This window comes from Oryctolagus cuniculus, chromosome 3 (assembly GCF_051225735.1).
Source record: "Oryctolagus cuniculus isolate XC-2025 breed Fujian yellow rabbit chromosome 3, ASM5122573v1, whole genome shotgun sequence".
In the NCBI taxonomy this organism is placed as follows: domain Eukaryota; kingdom Metazoa; phylum Chordata; class Mammalia; order Lagomorpha; family Leporidae; genus Oryctolagus; species Oryctolagus cuniculus.
The window spans coordinates 111,479,249-111,500,862 of NC_142869.1; the positions used below are offsets into that span (position 1 = coordinate 111,479,249).

At 37.5% G+C, this 21,614-nt stretch overlaps 1 protein-coding gene across 2 annotated transcripts in view; it reads left to right on the forward strand.

The window, feature by feature from the left end:
• Positions 1–18,499, forward strand: part of ACTR3 (actin related protein 3) — a 57,440-nt gene extending 38,941 nt beyond the window's left edge. For both annotated transcript variants that reach the window (XM_070071013.2, XM_002712405.6), the window contains 4 exons: positions 12,574–12,666; positions 13,140–13,265; positions 16,060–16,143; positions 17,247–18,499. In XM_070071013.2, the coding sequence (XP_069927114.1) occupies positions 12,574–12,666; positions 13,140–13,265; positions 16,060–16,143; positions 17,247–17,342 (399 nt within the window). In that variant the 3' untranslated portion in view covers positions 17,343–18,499. The remainder of the gene's footprint in view (positions 1–12,573; positions 12,667–13,139; positions 13,266–16,059; positions 16,144–17,246) is intronic.
• Positions 18,500–21,614: the final 3,115 nt, after the last annotated feature.

Below are 21,614 nucleotides of genomic sequence, written 5' to 3' on the forward strand. Positions count from 1 at the left end.
ATAGTATGCCTCTGTTTCCGGCTATGGCTTTACCTTCTATGCCACACACCTGCCCTAGGTCTCAGGTGTTTCTTCTTTTAAGATTTATTTTATTTAATTGAAAGGCAGAGTAGAGAGAGAGAGAGAGAGAGAAAGAAAAAGAGGTCTTCTACCTATTGGTTCACTCTGCAATTGGCTATAACAATCAGGGCTGGGCTAGGCCAAAGCCAGGAGCTTGGAACTTCTAACAGGTCTCACGCGTAGGTGCAGGGACTCAAAGCACTTGGGCCATCTGCTGCTGCTTTCCCAGGTGCATTAGCAGAGAGCTAGATCAGAAGTGAAGCAGTCAGGACTCAAACCGGCGCCCATATGGGATGCCAATGCTGCAGGCTGGGGCTTTAATCTGCTGCACCACAGTGTCAGTGCATCAGGTTTTTTTTTTTTTTTTTTTTTTTTTTAAGATTTATTTATAGCAGAGTGACAGGAACAAACATCTTCCAATATCAGTCACTCTCCAAATGTGCACAATAGCTGAGGCTAGGCCAGGCTGAATCCAGGACCCAGAAACTCATCCAGATCTCTTACATGTGTGACAGGAACACAGATACTTGAACTGTTATCTGCTGCTATGTAGATGTATTAATAGGAAGCTGGATTGAAGGCAGACGAGCCAGGACTTCAACTGCCTCTCTGATAGAGGATGTAGATGTCTCAAGCAGCGGCTTAACCTGCTGTACCACAATGCCAGTCCCTATGGTCTCACTTAAAGTACTGAGTATTTGAAGATTAAAAATTATCTTATCTTGTTCTTATCAAGCTCAAACAGTAAGAAAGGGTTTGGTGCAGTGATTAAATTGCCCACATTTTTATTGGAGTTCCTAAATTCTAGTCCTGGCTCTGCTTTCAGTCCAGCTTCCTGCTAATGCTCTTCCTAGTAAGCAGCAGGTAATGAATGACTCGAGTACTTGGGTCCCTGCTTCTCATGTGGGAGACCTGGATGGAATTCTGGGCTCCTGGCTTCAACCTGGACCCACATTGGCTATTGCAGGCGTTTAGGGAGTGAACCAGTGAATGGAAGATCTGTCTTCTTCTCTTTCTGTCACTCCGCCTTTGAAATCTTTCTCCTTCCCTCTCCCCCCTCCCTCCCTCTTTTTCTGTGTGTGTGTGTGTGTGTGCGCGCGTGTGCGTGCTATGCGTGTCTCAACCATTCAAATAAGTAAATAAAAATTCAGTTTTGAAAAAGAGATACACATATTTAAAATAGGTATAAGTGCTGTAATGAATGCATGTGTCTGGTGAGGACATGGGAGCAAAAAGCATCTAAGTCTGCTTGGGAGTACCAGGAAACTTAGAGATATCAGTTAAACTGAGACTTAAAGGATGAATAGCTATGTGTCAGGCAGGTGTGTTAGGGGAATATATTTTTGGCAGAGGAGATAAGCTTGACAGACGTGTGTTAAAGGAGTGGCAGGAGATAGATCCAGATAGGTATTCAAGGGCCAGGTCATGAATGACAGACACACTATAGAAGGGCATTGGTTGGATTCCTAAGACATGCAGAAGCTTTCAGCTTGTAAGTGACATGGATGGATGTAAAGGTTTCAGAAAGATTACTCTAGCAGCAGCATGGGGTTGGATGGATTGGGACAGAAAGGTGGGTTTATTACAGTTTTTTGGATTAAAAATGAATAACGAGAAAAGAGGTGAATGAAAAATAATAAACTTAACGTGACTTAGTAATTGCCTAGATGTGGAGGGGCAGTAAGAAAACCAGAAATCTGCGATGATTCCCTGGTTTACAACGTGAGCAAATAGATTTGCCAGCCAGCAAAATTAGAAAGGGAGGAAAAACAAGTGAGTTTATACTATATGCATCTCTATAAAGGTTCAGAAATAGACACTTTGTTTCCAAGTTTTTGTCTGGGCTAAGTGTCTTAGAGTGAAGATGGACGTAAAGTCATCATCCTATGTGTGGCAAAAGAAGAAATTGGCCAGGGAGAGGCTGTAGAGTGAAATGAAGGTTAAAAAAAATCAGGCCTCAGTGAACATGAACACTGGACAGAATAAAAAGACTGTAAGTAAGAAGAAAATGAAAGATTACAGAAATGATTATAGCCATAAAATTACAAGATACGTGAATGTTTTAAGGAGGACATTAAGCAGTGCCAGTTGCTGCAATGGAGCTGTGTTAGAAGAAACCTGGGAAGCACTCATGGGTGTTTCAATATCACATTATTGGTGATCCTAGGGGCGCAGTTTCAGTGGAATGGTATGATAGAGGCAGCTTGACACCTCAATGAGAAGTAAAAGTTTAGAAATTGCCAATATGAGCATCCTGGGTCTGTGAAGGAGAGTAGTACCTGCTGGAAATGGAAAGAAGTCACTTGCAAGAGTAAGGCTGAGGATAGTTTTTATTTTAAAGAGAGCTTATTCCAGTGACAGGAAGTTACAGGTTAATATGGGTAGTCTTCTGAACTTGGAAGGGCAGAGGAGTAGGGAAGTAGTTAAGCAAGTTCATCATTTATAGTTCTTAAATTTTTTTCACAAAGGAGAATCTAGCTGATGTGTTGGGGGGAAGGTATTAGGCATAAAGTTGTATGAGGGGACTTCAAAGAGTTTGTGGAAAATGTAATTAAAAGTTAGAATTTAAAACTATAAGCTATTTCACACCATCACATTCAAGACATTTCTGTAAACCACACCAGCCATTTTGATTCATCCCTAAAGAATTGAGAATCTTGGGAATTTAATCATGCCAATGTAGTCTTTAACATTATTGAATGAAGGAAAATGGGTGCCCTTGAGTGATTTTCTTAAGATTAGGGAAAAAAAAAAATGCTGTCAGAAGGAATCAAATCATGACTAAAGGAGATGCTTAGTGATTTTCCATAGAAGTATTTGGCCAGATTGACCTGTTTGATGAGAAAGAAGAGCAGGTGCATTGTGGTAGAGAAGGACTCTGGTTAAATTTTTCTGAGAAATATTTGGCCAGCTTTCTCAAAATGTTCTCCTAGTAAGCAGATATTGTGGTTCTTTGACTCTCCAGAAAGTCAACAAAATGCCTTTAGCATCCTCAAAATGTGTTGCCATGACCTTTGGTCTAGACTAGTCCACTTCTGCTTTGACTGGACCACTTCCACCTCTTGTTTCAACATTGCTTTGTCTTGAGGATCATACCGAAAAAACTGTGTTTTATCCCCTTTTCCAATTATTTGAGGAAATGCTTCAGTATCTTGATTGCATTTGTTTAAAATTTCCATTGAAAGTTTTATCTAGTCTGTAATTGATCTGCATGCATAGTTTTGACAGAAAATTGCTCTCCTATTATTTTTCACTCAGAACTATGTGAATTGAACCAGTTGAGATGCCTGTCGTGTTGGCTGTTGTATATGCTGTCAGTTGTTGCCCATTTTCAAACTAAAAGATTAGTTTTTGCCTTGCAAATTGATGTAGGTGATCTTCTATGTGCTTAATTTTTATCATTTTCTCATCCCTTCTTAAAATGAATTATCCACTTGTAAATTGCTGATTTCTTTGGAGTGTTGTACCCATAACTTTTTGTAAATCATCAGTGATTTCACCATTCTTCCACCCAAGCTTCACCGTAAGTTTGGTGTTTGTTCTTGCTTCCATTTCAGCAGAATTCATGTTGCTCTGATATGGGCAACCTTAAACTTTTTAAACTGGTATCATCCTACTTCCAGCCTTAAACTAGATCCTACTCAGACATGTTGTAACAGGTTAGTACCAGTTTATTTTTTTAAATCTATTAATAGTTTCTTCATAATACATGTTTTCCTGTGAACTTTTTCAAGACCCTGCCTGGAGAATAATGACTTCTAGTCACTAAGGAGTATCTAATTAATAGTAGTGGGGCATCCATTTTCTACCCACAGCAGTGATGTTAAATACTTAAAACTTACTTGGCTCATAGTAGACTTTTTTCTAGGCATTTGTGGGCGAATAACAAAAGGTTTGACAAGGCAAAAAAGTTATATTGTTAATAGTAGAGGAAGGAGTGAATACAGAAAGTCAAATTATTTAGCAATAATGAGGAATGCAGGCATGGATTATAGATCATGATGAATTGGTATATAGTTAAAAACTGGTGGCAGAGGAGTTGAGTAACAGAAAGATAGGACTTGTGTACTGGAGTTTTAAGCTTTTAATCGGCACAGTTTTTTGTAATTTCTTTAAGAATAAAAATTGAAGTATACACAGTTGCTTTTTTTTAATTCATTGAAAGTAATAAAACTTTGTTTATTTGGAAGACAGAGTGGCAGAGACAGCAAGATCTTCCATCCATTGGTTTACTCACCAAATGCCTGCAATAGCTGTGGCTGGGCCTGGCTGAAGCAAGGATCCTGGAATTCCATCTGGGTCTCCTATGTGGGTGATTGGGACCCAAGAACTTGAGTTATCACTATTGCCTCCCAGGATATACATTAGTAGGAAGCTGGAATTGGAAGTGAGGCCAAGACTTGAACTCAGGCTCTCAGATACAGAATATGGGCATTCCAAGCAGAGTTTTTAATGCTATGCCAAATGCCTACTACAGCACGATTTTAAAAGGTCAAATAACCACCTACTCCCCTTTGTGTCCTACAGAACAGCCAATAGCTGTTGGAAATTGCTCTTGGTAATCATCTCTAGATTTCCAAATACTGTGCTTGTTAGTGCTATGTATTGATATGCAAATGTTTGATAGTTTGTCTAACCTCCTCTTGGTTAATTTTTATCTAGAATATCTTTCTTCCCAGCCTTCCCACATATTAGCTTATTGTTAGGTAAATCAGTAGTATTACAGTATTATACCTGTGATTATTCACTTTTGAGGCGGGTTAGTATAATATGATTTCTTCTCTTAAAATTCACCTTTTCATAAACTTTTGCCTTGTTTCATATCCTTCATTTTCTGTGTATTTAGGTTGGAATTAACTGCTTGGTTGTACAAAACCTGGAAGGAAGTCTGGAGGGTCTCATTCCATATAGAAAAATTTAATTGTTTCCCTTTTTTAAAGTTGGTTTTACCTCTCCTTATGAGTCTACCTTTATTTTGTCAGTTCCTAAGGCTTTGGAGTGTTCTACACTCTGCAATGTGAAGTGATTTCATTCTTAACACTATGCCCCCTCTGGTGGAACTTAGGATGTGGTATTTCCTTTTTGTCCTTGGACATTTACTTTTTCTTATAATTTTGTTGTTATTCTTTTGGTGGAGATTCAAGAGGGTGAAGAAATAACCACATGTGGCTGGATGTTGAGGCAGATCTGTCTGTGGGGTCAGGTATATGTAAGTGGCTGAAACAGAAGTGGATTAAGGATCACTTGAATTAGGAAACATCAGTTGTGTTGAAGTTGAAAATGTTGGAGATGGGCCAATGCTGTGGTTCAGTGGGTTAATCCTCCGCTTGCTGTGCCAGCATCCCATATGGGCACTGGTTCTAGTCCTGGCCACTCCTTTTCTGATCCAGCTCTCTGCTATGGACTGGGAAAACAGTATAAGATGGCCCAAACACTTGGGCCCCTGTGCCTATACAGGAGACCTGGCGGAAGCTCCTGGCTTTGGATTGGCTCAACTCTAGCCTTTGTAGCCATTTGAGGAGTGAAATGGCAGATGGAAGATCTTTCTCTCTGTCTCTCCCTCTCACTGTCTGTGGCTCTCCCTCTCAAACAAATAAACAAAATCTTTAAAAAAAAAAGAAAAGAAAAAATGTTGGAGAAAGATTAAAACCCTAAGTTGAGAGCAGTAACTAGAGAATTGTGGAAAATCCTGATCCAGAGGCCTAGATGAATAGAATCCTTTCCAGGATAGATAATAGCATTGCATGGGAAGTAGGAGATATCTGTTCTTCAATTTAAGTGGATTGCCTTTTTAATATTGATTGATTTTTATTTGAAAGACAAAGTGACAGAGACAGAGGGAAAGAGATCTTCTCTCTGGTACTTCATTCCCCAAATTCCCATCATAACCAAGGTTGGGCCAGGCTGAAGCCAGGAGCCAGCAACTCCATCCAGGTCTCTAGGGTGGCAGGAATACAATTACTTAAGCCATCATCCTCTGCTTCCCAGGCACATTAGCAGGAAGCTGGATTGGAAGCAGGGTAGCCAGGACTCACACCAGCACTCTGATATGGAATGTGGGCATCCCAAGTGGTGACTGAAGCCTCTGCACCACAACCCACCCCTAGTGGACTACTGTTAAAAAAATATGTTTAGTTAATGTCTCAGATGTCTTAAAAACACTGAAACTTTAGATAGGTAAATGAATTAAATTTGGGTTGGGAACATTCCTTTGGAAAGGAATGGATATTTATTTGAATTAAAATTTGTCTTGCTCATGTTTTCATATATCAGTTTTTACTTTAAATAACCTTTATTTGACATGCCAATATTTTCTGCATTAAAATGTTTAAAAGTCGGGGTTTTGGGCTGGTTATGGCACAGTGGGTTAAATCACCACTTGTGATTTTTGGCATCCCATATCTGAGTGCCGGTTCAAGTCCCAGATGGCTCTGCTTCCTGTCCAACTTCTGCGAATTACCTGACCCTGCCACCTGTGTGGGAAACTGGGATGGAGTTCATAGCTTCAGCCTGGCCCATCATCCCTGGTTGTTGTGGCTATTTGGGGAATGAACCTGCAGATGGAACATAGTTTGCTTGCTCTCTCTACCCACACCCCTGCTCTGCCTTTTGAATAAACAAATAAGTAAATCTTTTTTTTTGAAGTCCTTGTTTTGCAAAATCTAAAACAGGTTTACCCTGTGTGTTTCTTTCCCTATTTTCTGTTGCTAGAGGTTTAACTACTTCAGACTCTCCTTAGTTGAGATTTTTTTATGATGGCATTTATACCTAAGAATTGCTTAGTTATTATGCAACTTTGTTTATCAGTGTTAGGTATTTTCTATCAATTTCCAGGTATGGAAGAGGAGGATTGCCTTTTCTTTGCTTCTATTCCCAGCACAGTGGTATCTATCTTCACTCCTGTGGTTACATTATGCTTACTTAGGGGAAGTATTTATACTTTTGTTACTTCTGTTCAGATAGGAGCTTTATAGTTAGCCATGAAATCTCTTCTTGTCCTATATTTGTTTTTCATAGTGTTATTAAGTATTTATAGTTTAAAAATATCACTCATTGGCTTCCAGATTCTCTACTAGTTTTATAAATCTCTTCATAGGATATTCAGATGCAAAGATTTTGTTGTTATTCCATCAATTTAAATATATGGATTATGTGATATCTCCCAATATGAAACCACTTTTTTTTTTTTACATCTGATATTGAGGTTCTCTATTCTTTCCTCATCTTTCTGGGAATTCTTTTTCCAGTATCCGGAACGTTTTTTATTCTCATTGTCTACTTTATTGTATTGGAGATCGTCTACCAATAGGTTCCTGATAAAAGATGATGAAAATTACAAAATCTTACATGTCTGAAGTGTATTCATTTTGTGTGTATACTTTTTTGATAGTTTGAGTATAGAATCCTAGATCAAAAATCATCTTCCTTTAGCATTTTGAAACCATTGTTTTTTATTATAACTTGAAGTTAAAAAAAAAAAGTTCTGATTCCTGGGTATAGGAACTGTTTTATCCTCTACAGATATTTGTAGGATCTTCCCTTTGTCCTCTGATGTTTTGATATGCTATTTTCCTTGTCCTTTTGTTTTATTCTCTAGCTGACTTTTTCAGTTTTATCTACTGAGTTTTCTATTTAATTTTTAAAATTTCTGACAGTGTCTAATTTTCAGGAGCTCCTCCTCACCTGCTTTTGAATATTTTTGCTACCTTGTTACTGTTTCATGGCTGCTTATCTCTGGCTCTTTAATCATATGTTAAGATACCATTGTTGAAGACATTAGAAGATGTTGTTAAGGAATATCTTTACTCTTCTTCAAAAAATATAGAGAATAGCAAACATACCCAGGTAAACACAGTAGTCCAAATTTTTCCTATACCTTGAACTTTATTATACGGATTTTAAAACCTAGGAAGATGTTGTTTTTAAAGATATATTTATTTGAAAGTTGGAGTTAGAGGAGGAGGAACAGAGAGAGAAAAAGAGCTTCCATACATTGTTTTACTTCCCCAACTCTGCGATGGCTATGGCTGGGCCAGGCAGAAGCCAGAAGCCAGCAGCTGCATCGGTTCTCTCCTGTGGTTTGTACAGGCCCAGCCACTTGGGCCATCTTCTGCTACTTTCCCAGGCTCATTAGCAGAGAGCTGATCTGAGGTGGAGCATCTGGGAGTCCAACTGGAACCCACAGGGGATGCTGGTGTCTCAGGCAGCGATTTAACCCACTAGGCCACAATGCCAGCCCTGGAAGATTTTAAAATTTTAATTTCATTAAGAAGAAAGTGCTGAATAGTTCTTTCTAGTATTTGTGATGAGCTCAGTTCAAAAATATATTTCCTTATTCTTCAATATATTTCATCTTCAATATAATTCACATGCCCATTTCTTTTTCTTTTTTTAAGATTTATTTGTAGGAGAGGCAGAGAGATCAATCTTCTATCTTCCATTTGGGTCACTGTCCAAATGTCCACAACATCCATGTCTTCTGGGCAAGGCTGAAGCTAGGAGCTAGGAACTCCATCTGGATCTCCCATGTGGGTGGAAGGGGCCCAAGTACTTGGACCATCTTCCATTGCTTTCCCAGATGCTTTAGCAGGAAGTTGAATTGGAAACAGACAGGCAGGACTTGAACCAGCACTCCAGTTTGGAATGCTAGTTGCAGGTGGTAACTTAACCTGCTGTGCTGCAGCACTAGCTCCTCTATTTTGTTGTTGTTGTTGTTAAAGAGAGATCTAATAGAAAGGTTTCATCTGAACAGTGCCTCCTACCTTTCTTTCTTCTTTTTAAAAAATTTATATGAGACAGAGATAGGCAGAATTCATTCCCCAAATGCTGACACCTGCCTGGATGCCAGAGCCCTGAGCTGGGAACTCAGTATGTGTTTTCTGGATTTCCCACAAGGTACACAGAGCACCCATCCTCTAGTTCACTCCCCAAATGCCCTCACCAGACAGGTCTGATCCTGGGGCAAGAGACTGGAACCAGGAACTTATTCCAGGTCTCCCACATTGGCTGGTAGTAACCCAACTACTTGGGCCATTCCCACTGTGTCCCAGAGTTTGCATTAGCTGGAAGCTGAAATAGAAAACTAAAACCATGAATCCAACCTAGGTACTTCAGTATGAATGCAGGCATCTTAATTGCTAGGCCAGATGCCAGCTCCTTCATTTCTTTCTATATCAGAATTTCTGTGGGCATATTCAGGATTTGATTAAAAGATAATTACGTTTTTTGTTTTGTGTATTGAGTAAAAACTATTATGGAAAGTCTACAGACATACAGTAGATAAACTTGTCTTAAAAGTAGAGAAAGGAATATGGACAGGTTAATTTTGTGTGTGTGCGTGTGCGTGTGTGTTACTGTTTTTGGTAAACACTGAAGAATATGACTAACAAAGGGACAATTAAAGAATTGGCAAGTTTTACATTATCAACTTAATACTTTTAAAAATGAATATAATAGGAAACTTTTGTCAAATTGTTAATATTTGTCCAAATTTGGGGGAATTAGATCTCTTTTTTTATAGTTAGAGCAAATGACATGTTTTAAGGTTAAAGTATTGCTAAGGGATCATAAAGAGCATAATGTTTTGAGAACTAAAAGTTCTTTGGAGAGTTCACAGACCAAGAGAAGTTGTCCAGTATTACAGATGTGATCATGGAAAATAAAATTTTCAATATTCCAATTACGCTGCTTAATCATTTACTAAGCCATTCTGTGTTGGCATGTGAACTTGTCTTTAAATGAGAGTCATCTAAGTTGTGCTGTATTTCCTGGTTTCTTCTTATAATACAATATGGGCTACTCTTGAGAGAGAAAACACCTTAGTTGTAGTTGGTCTGTGCAGGCTCAGTATGAACCACTATATCCATTTCTGTGTCCCTCTTAGAATTCCTTTTGTAAATTCCTAGCTTGCTTCACACAGATTTTGGCTGCCACTCTTTCTCTTACTATGATAATGGAGATCAATAGAATCTTTTTTATTAATGTTTTAGTTTATCTGAATTAATCAATTTTGTGTCGTCATGCTTCACATCATTAACATTAAATCTCTCCTCATTGTTTACCCAGGCTCTAAATAATTTAAAAATCTTGAAAACTGGAAAATATTGACACAAAGTTTAAAAATCATCAATTGAATTATAGAATTGGTTTAATAAATAAAGGAATGCTGTCTCATTTGGTCAACCTAATTCATAAATGAGAAGTCAAGAGAGGTGGAAAATATTTCGAATTTCATTTTAATAAAGTAAACTTGTTTATTTTTTAATTAGAACTAGATTTCACCCTTTTATTTTTAAACTAGGAAAACCCTGCTAGAATTTCCTTTTCACTTGTAAAGAGCAATATGTGGTCACTTAAGTAATGTTGAAAAGTTTCATTAGAATTAGATCTTTGTTTCAGAATATAAGCTTAATTATCAGAGCTAGCATTTGAAAACTATGTCTTCCTTTTTGTACTTTCTACCAGAAAATACACAGGATTGTTTAGGAGAGGCATAGGGAATAAATGATAAGGAAGAAAGGAGGCCTTCCCTAATTTTTATGTCTCTGTGCATAAAGCCTCTTTGTTATATGTATTAATGTTATCCATTAATTATAAGCTTTAAAAGTTATTTTTAAGCTCTTATTTCCATTCCATAACTGTTTTGTTCAAATACCTTTCCTTCATCTCAAATCTCCCTACCTACCTACCAAATCTGCTTGAAAAAAAGAAATCTGGAAAATATGCTGTATGACACGCATGTACCTTTCACTTCAAATACATCCTAATATTAAGACATGTATCAGGCCGGCGCCGCGGCTCGCTAGGCTAATCCTCCGCCTTGCGGCGCTGGCACACTGGGTTCTAGTCCCGGTCAGGGCGCCGGATTCTGTCCCGGTTGCCCCTCCTCCAGGCCAGCTCTCTGCTGTGGCCAGGGAGTGCAGTGGAGGATGGCCCAAGTGCTTGGGCCCTGCACCCCATGGGAGACCAGGATAAGTACCTGGCTCCTGCCATCGGATCAGTGCAGTACGCCGGCCGTAGCGTGCTGGCCGCGGCGGCCATTGGAGGGTGAACCAACGGCAAAAGGAAGACCTTTCTTTCTGTTTCTCTCTCTCACTGTCCACTCTGCCTGTCCAAATAAATAAATAAATAAATAAAAATAAAAAAACATGTATCATATCATATTCAGAATTTTTTTGAGAACTAAAATCTAGAAAGAGTATCCTATTCTGACCCTTTCTCTGCTTCTCATCCTTTTTCCCTTTTTCTCCTAAAGAAAATTAATTTAATGTATAGCCAGTCCATGTTTTTTTCCTGTACCTACATTCAAGAGATACATATTTTTTTAAGATTTGTTTTATTTATTTGAAAGAGTTACAGAGAGAGGTAGAGACATAGAGAGGTCTTCCATCTGATGGTTCACTCCCCAGATGGCCGCAGTGGCTGGAGCTGTGTCGATCCGAAGCCAGGAGCTTCTTCCGGGTCTCCCATGTGGGTGCAGGGGCCCAAGGACTTGGGCCATCTTCTGCTGCTTTCCCAGGCCATAGCAGAGAGCTGGATCAGAAGAGGAGCAGCCAGGACTAGAACTGGTGCTCAAATGGGATGCTGGCGCTTCAGGCCAGGGATTTAACTCACTGTGCCATAGTGCCGGCCCCTAAGAGATGCATATTTTAAAAGATGAATCATTCAAGTTTTTTTTCTTTTCTTTTCTTTTTTTTTTTTTTTTTTACAATTCTAAAAAACAAGTTTTGCCTTTGAGTATCATCTCCTTTAAAATAGTTTTGTTTTAGTTATGGTAAATCATCATAGAAATAGACAGTTGATTCTCATTATTCAGAGTAAATATTCCAGAAAGTTACTGAGGACCTTACATTGGTTAATTTTGAACCATTGCTACCTGGAGAAATATGGTATCAGGTTCCTGCAAGACTGGTCACATTTTCATCATCTCATCAGTATATAACCTTTTTTATGTGCACTTTTTTTTAAAATTAATTTATTTATTTGAAAGAGTTACAGAGAGAGAAGGGGAGGCAGAGAGAGAGAGAGAGAGAGAGATCTTCCATCCAATGGTTCACTGCCCAATTGGCCGCAACGGCCAGAGCTGTGCCAGTCTGAAGCCAGGAGCCAGGAGCTTCCTCTGGGTCTTCTCATGTGGGTACAGGGGTCCAAGGACTTGGGCCATCTTCCGCTGCTTTCCCAGGCTATAGCAGAGATCTGGATTGGAAGTGGAGCAGTCGGGACATAAACTGGCACTCATATGGGATGCCAGCACTGCAGGTGGTGGCTTTACCCTCTACGCCACAGCCCTGGCCCCTTATGTGTACCTCTGTTTAAAATATGCTTATTATAATATGCAAAAGGTACTACAAAAAGTTTATATCAAGTAGAATTAAAATAAGTTTATTTTGGTGCATAATATTTTGAAATGTTTGCCTATGAGGGGTCATCAAAATGTTTTTGGAATATGCACGTTATGAGAAGCTTCACTTGAATTTCATTTGTGATCTGATCTCTCTACAACTTATTTTTCAGTTTGCTAATCCAGACTTTACGCAGCCTATCTCAGAAGTTGTAGATGAAGTAATTCAGAATTGTCCTATTGATGTTAGACGTCCTCTCTACAAGGTATTTATAGCAAAATTGTTACTCAGGATCACAGTTTTAAAATACTCCCTTATTTTCTGCCCATGATTGAATATTTTTTTTTTTTTTTATCTTTTATTTAATGAATATAAATTTCCAAAGTACGACTCATGGGTTACAATGGCTTCCCCCCCCATACCGTCCCTCCCACCAACAACCCTCCCCTTTCCCACTCCCTCTCCCCTTCCATTCACATCAAGATTCATTTTCAATTATCTTAATATACAGAAGATCAGCTTAGTATACCTTAAGTAAGTATTTCAACAGTTTGCTCCCCCACAGAAACATAAAGTGAAAAATAATAGATGATTTTTTTAAAATGATGATGAAATCAGCCATGATTGAATATTAAACATGTCTTTAAAAGGATATAGTAGAGTTTTACTATTAACTGGTTTTTTGATCCTTAATTTTTTCTTTTAAAATAAAAGTCATTTTTTTCCCCATTAATACAGAATATTGTCCTCTCTGGAGGTTCAACCATGTTCAGGGACTTTGGACGTCGTTTGCAAAGAGATTTGAAAAGAACTGTAGATGCCAGGCTGAAGTTGAGTGAAGAATTGAGTGGCGGTAGATTGAAGGTTGGTGTTCTTAATTATTGGTGGGAAAGTTAAGGGTGCCTTGGTTATTATAATGGAGATGAAAAATGCTTTCCAACTTTTATTTAAGAAAAATAAGGGTACCTATTAAAGTATTCTAGTGGAAAGTGATTAATATCGTGCATTCATATCCATGATGTTCTGGGTCATTTGAGTCTTAGTGTCTGCATTTCTGAAAGCTTTGGTGTTTTTGTTTCTTCTGTTTTATTTTTTTATTATTATTATTCTGTTTTATTTTTAACATTTTTGTTTCACAGCTAGCTTATATAGTAGGTTTCTGTGCATATTCCAGCAGCAGAATTCATTATTGGACCACAATTTTTTTTTTAAGATTCATTTGTGTATTTGAAAGGTCGAGTTACAGAGAGGGAGAGGCCGAGACAGAGAGAGAAGAGAAATCTTTCATCCACTGGTTCATTCCCCAAATGGCCACAACAGGCAGGACTGGGCCAGGCCAAAACCAGAAGCTCATCCGGGTCTTCTGTGTATCCACGGATGCAGGGGCCCTAGGACTTGGGCCATCTTCTGCTGCTTTTCCCAGGACAATAGCAGGGAGCTGGATTGGCAGTGGAGTAGCCAGGACTTGAACTGTTATCCATATGGGATGCCAGCTTCACAGGCTACCTGTAAGATCACAATGTGGGCTCATGATTTATTGAATTTTGAGTCCCTCCTGAGGTCATCTTAGCAGGGTCATGCAAGTGATTTCATGGGCCTTACCTGGCCTACAGGCCAGACGTTTCCCACCCCTATAAAACTTAAAGAAACCTATCCCTTGGAATGTAATAAAAAGTATGTTTTAAGTTCTGTCACTAATAGTGGCCTGATTTCACATTTCAGTCTGCTCATGTAGTAGATTTTTCACAATGTTGACTTGTTTGTACCCTCTTCCTACTAACCAATACATCTATCCCCCATCCATAACCTACTCATCACCCTTCCACCTATCTACGTACAAAAACAAAAGCTAAGAATTTGCTCAATTTTACAAGTATAATTTTAAGTTCTCTATAATGGAAGTCATGCCAATTACAGTGATTGTGAATCTAAATCAGATTTTAACAATTGTGTCACTAATGTCCTACAGCCAAAGGTAAACAGGCTTTTTTCTCTCTGGTCTAGGATCACAAGTTTGATTTAATTATTGTGCTCCTTCAATCTGAAAGTTACTCAAGATTTTGGTCTTTCATGACCTTAACAGTTTTGAATAATACAGTCTGTTTCTTTTGTAGAATATCATGTTTTGGTTTGTGTAATGTTTTCATGTGATTGGGTTTGGATTATGCACTTTAGTAATACTGCAGAAGTTATGTTGGATCATTTTTAGTGCAGTGTATCAGTAGAAACATGATTTGTTCCATGTGTTAACTTTGGCTACTTTGGTTAAAGTGGCTACCAGATTTCTTCATACTATTTTTTCTCTATATTTAAATCATAATCTTATGGGAAAACACTTTCAGATTATTCCTGCTTCTCATCATACTTTTAACCACTGATGTTGGCATCTATTATGAATCTTCCCAAAATACTTGTTAATATAGAAGTTGCCAAATGGTGTTTAGCAAATTCTATCATTCCTTCTATGTATTTTAGTCTTATTTTGCTATAAAGTGCCCTCCTCTCTTCTTCCCTCATTTATTCATTCATTCACTTATAGAAACTAGATTTTCCATTGTTTTATGAACTATATCATTAATGTTGTGATAAAATGTTAATACATTAATTTTGATGCTGAATTTTCTTCTCACATCTGACCAGTGGGAATCATTGAGGTAGCTTTTAGTGGAATACTACATCTAGGCCATCTTGGTGGTCAGAGCTAGAATGTGTGCATGAATGATGAGTACACCCTTCAGTTCCAGAATAGCAGAGGGAGGATTCATTCTAGCTTTTTTTTTTTTTTGACAGGTAGAGATATAGACAGTGACAGAGACAGACAGGGAGAAAAGTCTTCCTTCCGTTGGTTCACCCCGCAAATGGCTGCCACAGCTGTTGCTATGCCGATCCGAAGCCAGCAGCTTCTTCCTGGTTTCCCATGTGGGAGCAGGGCCCAAGGACTTGGGTCATCCTCCACTGCCCTCCCAGGCCACAGCAGAGAGCTAGACTGGAAGAGGAGCCACCGGGACTAGAACCCGGCACTCATATGGGATGCCTGAGACGCAGGCGGAGGATTAGCCATGTGAGCCACGGCACCTGGCCCCCATTCTACTAGCTTTCTACTTTCCCCAATTTGTACTGCCATTTTCTGACAGTGAGAAACTTGACTGCTGCTATCCACAATCTGTTTGGTTTTTTTTGCTCAGTCCTGGAATTTATTTGTAGTAGCTTTGGAATTGTTCATCCTTACCATTGTGAAAAATAGGCCTATTGACTAAAGTTCAGTATTTGCTTGATTTTTATCTTTAGCCTGAGGGTGTAGTATCAAAACAGTCTGTTCAGGAGATACTGTCCCTTTCCTTATTTCAGCCAGGTTATGTTCTTTAAAAATACAATTATTCTGTTTCTGTTGTACTTTGTCTTGCTCCATGTGATTCTCTACTTTAAAATTTTTATTCATTTTTGAGGTATGTGAAACATTAACATGATTCTAAAAATCAGAACTGTATAAAATGAATGCTCATTCTTTCCTCTCCTTACATTCTACCCTATCCTTCCACAGTGTTCCCAGTCCTTTGTAGATAACATTATTTTTGTGTATGTACATTTAAGGTTAAATAATACAGAAATTGTTATTTGAATTTACTATTAAAATAATTTTGCTTTTTTTTTTTTTAAGCCAAAACCTATCGACGTACAAGTTATTACACACCACATGCAACGATATGCAGTTTGGTTTGGAGGATCGATGCTGGCTTCCACAGTGAGTGTGATGAAGCTTATTCTTAAATTTTGATTTTTTTTAAATAGAAGAATTTGTCAGTATTTATAGAAGAAAAACAATCCTTTAGGTATAGTGTAAGAGACTTTAAAAATATGTACATACTCTTTTAAAAACTGAAAATCATTTCAATTAATGTTCGAGTAATTTTAAGCTTGCTAGTCATTATTGTGGAATGGGCATTTTATACCATATTTTAAATTTCTGTAGGAAAAATCTTCTTAAGCTTGTGGTGATATGTATAGTCATCAGAAGAAGGTCATTTTTTTTTTGGCAGATATTTAGAAACATTAAGGAAAAAGTTCTGTTTTATTGCATAGGAAGTGTGATGACCTAAATGGAGTAAATGAACTTTCTAAAACCCTGTCCCCAAATCAGAATTCTTTGGAGTACTTTAAAAGATGTTCTAATACCATTAGCCTTGTAAATACTGGCATTTTGTTTTGTTGAAAGGAGCTTATAAATTAATGAATAACTATACAGCTTCAGACTTAAAATCATTTAAAAATAGGAACATTTAAAAAAGAATTAAAAATTTTTAAAAAGAAAATCAAACATTTTCTTTTGTAATTTTAATTGTTTTCAATTTTTGCATATAATCTAATGGAGTTTTTGACTTTGCCCTTTAAGAATGAGGTAACAGAGCGCATAGGTAGGCTGTATTTACCAGACCTTGAGTGAGGAAGGCAGGAAGATCTAGAAATGTGTATGTATGATTAGAAATAGTGTATCTGTATCTTAGGCTAATACTTCTTCTGTAGATTATTGGTTCAGTGTACAGTGAACAGACTGAACATTTGACACTCAACCTGCCATTCCTCAAAATTTCAAAATCTTTGTAGCAACAGTTGTTGGGCAGGAGGTTTGGGAGACATGAGTTAATTGCTCCTTTTCAATTCTGATGAAGATTTACAGCTGACTTTAAGTCATGGTTGCTAGAATTTCTAAGTTTGTTGAAGTACCACGAATGGACAAATAAATATTTTAGATTTAGATTTAGCATCTGTTTTACAGCATCTCTTTTAAAACATATTGAAAAATGGTCGGTTTTTGATCTTTATGAAAATATGTGTTTTTGTTTTCAGCCTGAGTTCTACCAAGTATGCCATACCAAAAAGGATTATGAAGAAATTGGACCTAGCATTTGTCGTCACAATCCAGTGTTTGGAGTCATGTCGTAAAATTGACTTCATAGTTCTTGGGGTTAGGGAGGTGGAGAAGAGATAATCTTTCTGATTACCTGTTTTGTCTGGATGGCTGATTTTGAGGTTTTAAACCTGACTTGAAATAGTTAAGACCAAACATGATTATACAGGAATATTTTAATAAGTGTATCAACATGCACATGTAGAAGAGAGCCAAAATGATTAAGTGTTTTTCTTTAGATTGAATATTTGAATCTTACGTGTAACAAAAGAAGTGGGTTTTAGTTCTTTCTGTGCCCTGATATTTTGTATATTATTGAATTATCCAAGATTTGATGGGATTTATCGGTATGTAGATAGCTCTATAATGCTTGAATTGTACACTTCTAAATGTACAATGCAAGAGCTTGTTTATATTTCATACTTTTTATACTTTGAGGAAAAAAGTCAAAGAAAAACTGTAGTATTTGAGGAAAAAAGTGACCAAGTAAAGGATAAATTTAAAAAATAACCTCATGAGACTTGGTGTACACTCATGGGATTCCAGTTATTACAAATTGCTCCCCTCTCCTTATCCCTTCCCTCCCTACCAGTGGTTTTCTTTGCAAGTGCTTTTGGAACTAAGAAGCTGTATCTTGGATTAACTGATGCCTGCTAGTGCTTTCTGATACTTGCATTCTGTTTCTTGCTTAAAAGAAAAGTAAAGACAAGACTGTTGGACCAGTGTTGCAGTTCTCTAGTGTCATTTCTTACTCCCACCCCCAAAAAACACCCAAACCTACAATAATTTGACTATAAAAATTGGTATATTTAAAGCCTAACACAATTCTAATAAAGGCACAAACTTCTTTTTAATATTTGTTTCAAGCTCTTTAATATCTTTATAAGTTAACTAATGCATCTATTTTCTTCAAACTTCTGCAACAGTTCTTTAAATCACAACAGTTGGTTAGCAAAGCTGACTTTTTTATGTGCTCTGTACAAAAAATTGTGAACTTTTAATATGTTGAGTGCATTCGTTTTGATAACTGGATCTCCATTTGATATTTTCATTTGTATAACTCATTTGCAGTCTGAAAAAAATTTTTTTTAGTGCCTGTCCCTGACATATCATGGAAAGTTCATTTCTTTGCATTTTAAAATATCTGGATCATGAAGAAAAAATGTTGAAAATAAATTAAAATTGAATTACCTTTTCTAATATGTTTTCTTTTTAAGCAATGTAATTATACTTTGTCTACATGTTTTTGATATCATTTCTATTGAAATGATTATATAGAGATTGAAATCTCTATAATGTGTATGTTAAAAGATTTCTTGTGAACTTAAAATTTTACCAGTTATTTATAGGATAAAATGGAAAAGGTTTTATTTGCTTTTTAGAATATAAGCAGTACTATCAATGAACACTTGAAACTGTTATTTATGAAAATAATATGTGGCTTACAATGCCTGTGTCTCAAAGTTACAGAACATTGAGGTTTTTGTTTATTTTTCTTATAAAGATACAAGCTGAGGGGGGCCAGTGCTATGGTGCAGTGGGTTAAAGCCCCAGCTTGCAGTGCCAGCATCCCATAGGGGATGCCAGTTTGAGTCCTGGGTGTTCCACTTCCAGTCCAGCTCCTTGTTAATGGCCTGGGAAAGCAGCAGAGGATGGCCCTAGTCCTTGGGCCCTTGCACACACCTAGGAGACCTGGAAGAAGCTCCTGGCTCCTGGCTTCGGATCGGCTCAGCTCTGGCCATTGCAGCCATTTGGGGAGTGAACCCAGCGGATGGAAGACCTCTCTCCGTCTGTAACTCAATATTTTAAATAAATAAAATAAATCTTAAAAAAAAAGTTGAGAGTAAATATTAGTTTGTATTTAGAGTAAATTTGGATATTTAATATTTTCTTAGTCATTTATGTGAATTTAAATTCTCTATATGGAAGTAAAGAAACAAAATATCTTATAGTAGTAATATCAACAGTATTAGTATCAAAGTTTTTTTTTTCCTTAATTTGGAAAAGTGTTTCATGAACATTGCAAAAAACTGTTCAGTCAGTATCGAGGAGTAGATGATGAACATAGGTTTCTTTGCCACCCTCACCTGTCTCATGTGTCCTAGTCATTTTCTTTGCATATAGAAATAAATAGTGCTTCCTTGTTTTACACAAATAGGAACTTATTGCACATAGTATTCTATACTTTGCTTTTTCAAAGAACTTTTGGTACAGAAGTACCTTGATAGGCAGTAAAGATTCCGTTCTCCTGGCCCAATAAAATATTGTTAGCATTGTTCCTAAGTACGTCTTTTCCACTTGGGATGGTTGAGTTACAACTGAATAACTAGAAAGGTTTATAAACTTGTTTGATTACAACCTCAGGCATATTTGTATGAAGTTGTGCTTTACTATTTGATATGAAAGTATGAAGGGCAAAAACCTTCAAGGGGGCTATCAAAGAAGGGTATACTTTTCTCTGAAGGGAGGAGAGAACTTCCACTTTGCTTATGGCCCTGTCTAAATACTGAAGGAGTTTGCAGACTCAAATGGCTTCCATAGCTTTGGCAGCTCATGTCAAGAGCCTCAGGTGGTTGTCAAAAATAAGAGTGTTAATTGTTAAATCAACAACAAGAGTCACTGTGCACTTACTCCCCATGTTGGACCTCTGTCTTTAATGAGGTGCTCTAAGAGAATTAATGAGAAAACCTGCCTTCAAACTGTACTTTGTCTGTGTGGGTGCAAACAGTAGAAATCTCTACTTAGTATAGAGTTGGTCTTTGTATATAAATTGAATTAAAAACGAATCTTAATGAAAAATAGATTGGGAGAGGGAGTAACAGGTGGGATGGGAGTGGGGGTGGGAAGACAGGAATGGGGGGAAGAAACACTATATTCCTAAAAAATATGAAATTTGTATTCATTAAATAAAAACCTTAAAAAATGCCTTCAAAATTATACATACATGGAGAAACAAGAAAATTCTGACCTTTCCTGAGTATTTCCTGGTAGTTATTTTGCTCAGTTTTTAGAGGCAATACTTTTGTTTTCCTAAATATCCCTCCTATACTTACAGACCATTTCTTCAGTTATACTAATTTCAGTTGCAGATTTGTAACACTGATTCATTGTCAAGCATCCTATGCATAGTACATTGGAAAAGCACCAAGCTGAGCCAGTGATTGAAATTTTATATTAAAATTTGGGGGGCCGTCACTGTGGCACAGTGGGTCAATGCCCTGGCCTGAAGTGCTGGCATCCCATATAGGCGCCAGTTTGAGACCTGACTGCTCCACTTCCGATCCATCTCTCTGCAATGGCCTGGGAAAGCAGTAGAAGATGGCCCAAGCCCTTGAGCTCCTGCACCTGCATGGGAGACCCGGAAGAAGCTCCTGGCTCCTGGCTTAGGATCTGCTGAGCTCTGGCCATTGTAGCCAATTGGGGAGTGAACCATCTTTCTGCCTCTGCCTCTCTCTGTGTAACTCTTGACTTTCAAATAAATAAATCTTTAAAAAAAATTTGGAAAATATAGCTATAATTTTTGACATTCTTTAAACTTTGGGCTTCAGTTCAATTTATAAGGTAAAGATGTTAGGGTAGATTAGCAGCAATTTCTATGAGTTGTTAAGAATATAGCCTTTTTTTTTACTGATTATTTGTGAGTAAATATACCATGTCTCCTTTTTTTTTTTTTTTTTTTTTTTTTTTTTTTTTTTTTTTAATGGGCAGGACTAATTGGGAAGCAGTAATGGACAAAAATAAAAGAGATGATCATTTTCCAACTTGATACCTACTTTTTAAAAACAAACTGGGTCGGTGCTGTAGTGCAATGTGTTAAAGCCCTGGCCTAAAGTGTCGGTATCCCATATGGGCTCTGGTTCTAGTCCCGGCTGCTCCTCTTCTGATCCAGCTCTCTGCAATGGCCTGGGATAGCAGTAGAAGATGGCCTGAGTCCTTGGGCCCCTGCACCCATGTGGGAGACCTAGAAGAAGCTCCTGGCTTCGGATCGGCGCAGCTCTGGCCTTGGAGGCCATCTGGGGAGTGAACCATCGGATGGAAGACCTCTCTGTGTAACTCTGTCTTTCAAATAAATAAATCTTTAAAAAAAAAACTTTCACACCTTAACTCTTGAACATTAACCTATTGTATATACTGCAAGTTATCACCTCATGATGATGATAGATAGGGTGGTTATCTATTTAGGTCCCTAATACAATTTGTTAGCTTGTTTTTAAAGCTATTTAAACAAAATAGTTCTTGCTGATATTTCTGGAAATACCTTAAGAAATAATATGGAATATAGGGATAATATTTATTATATAATATGT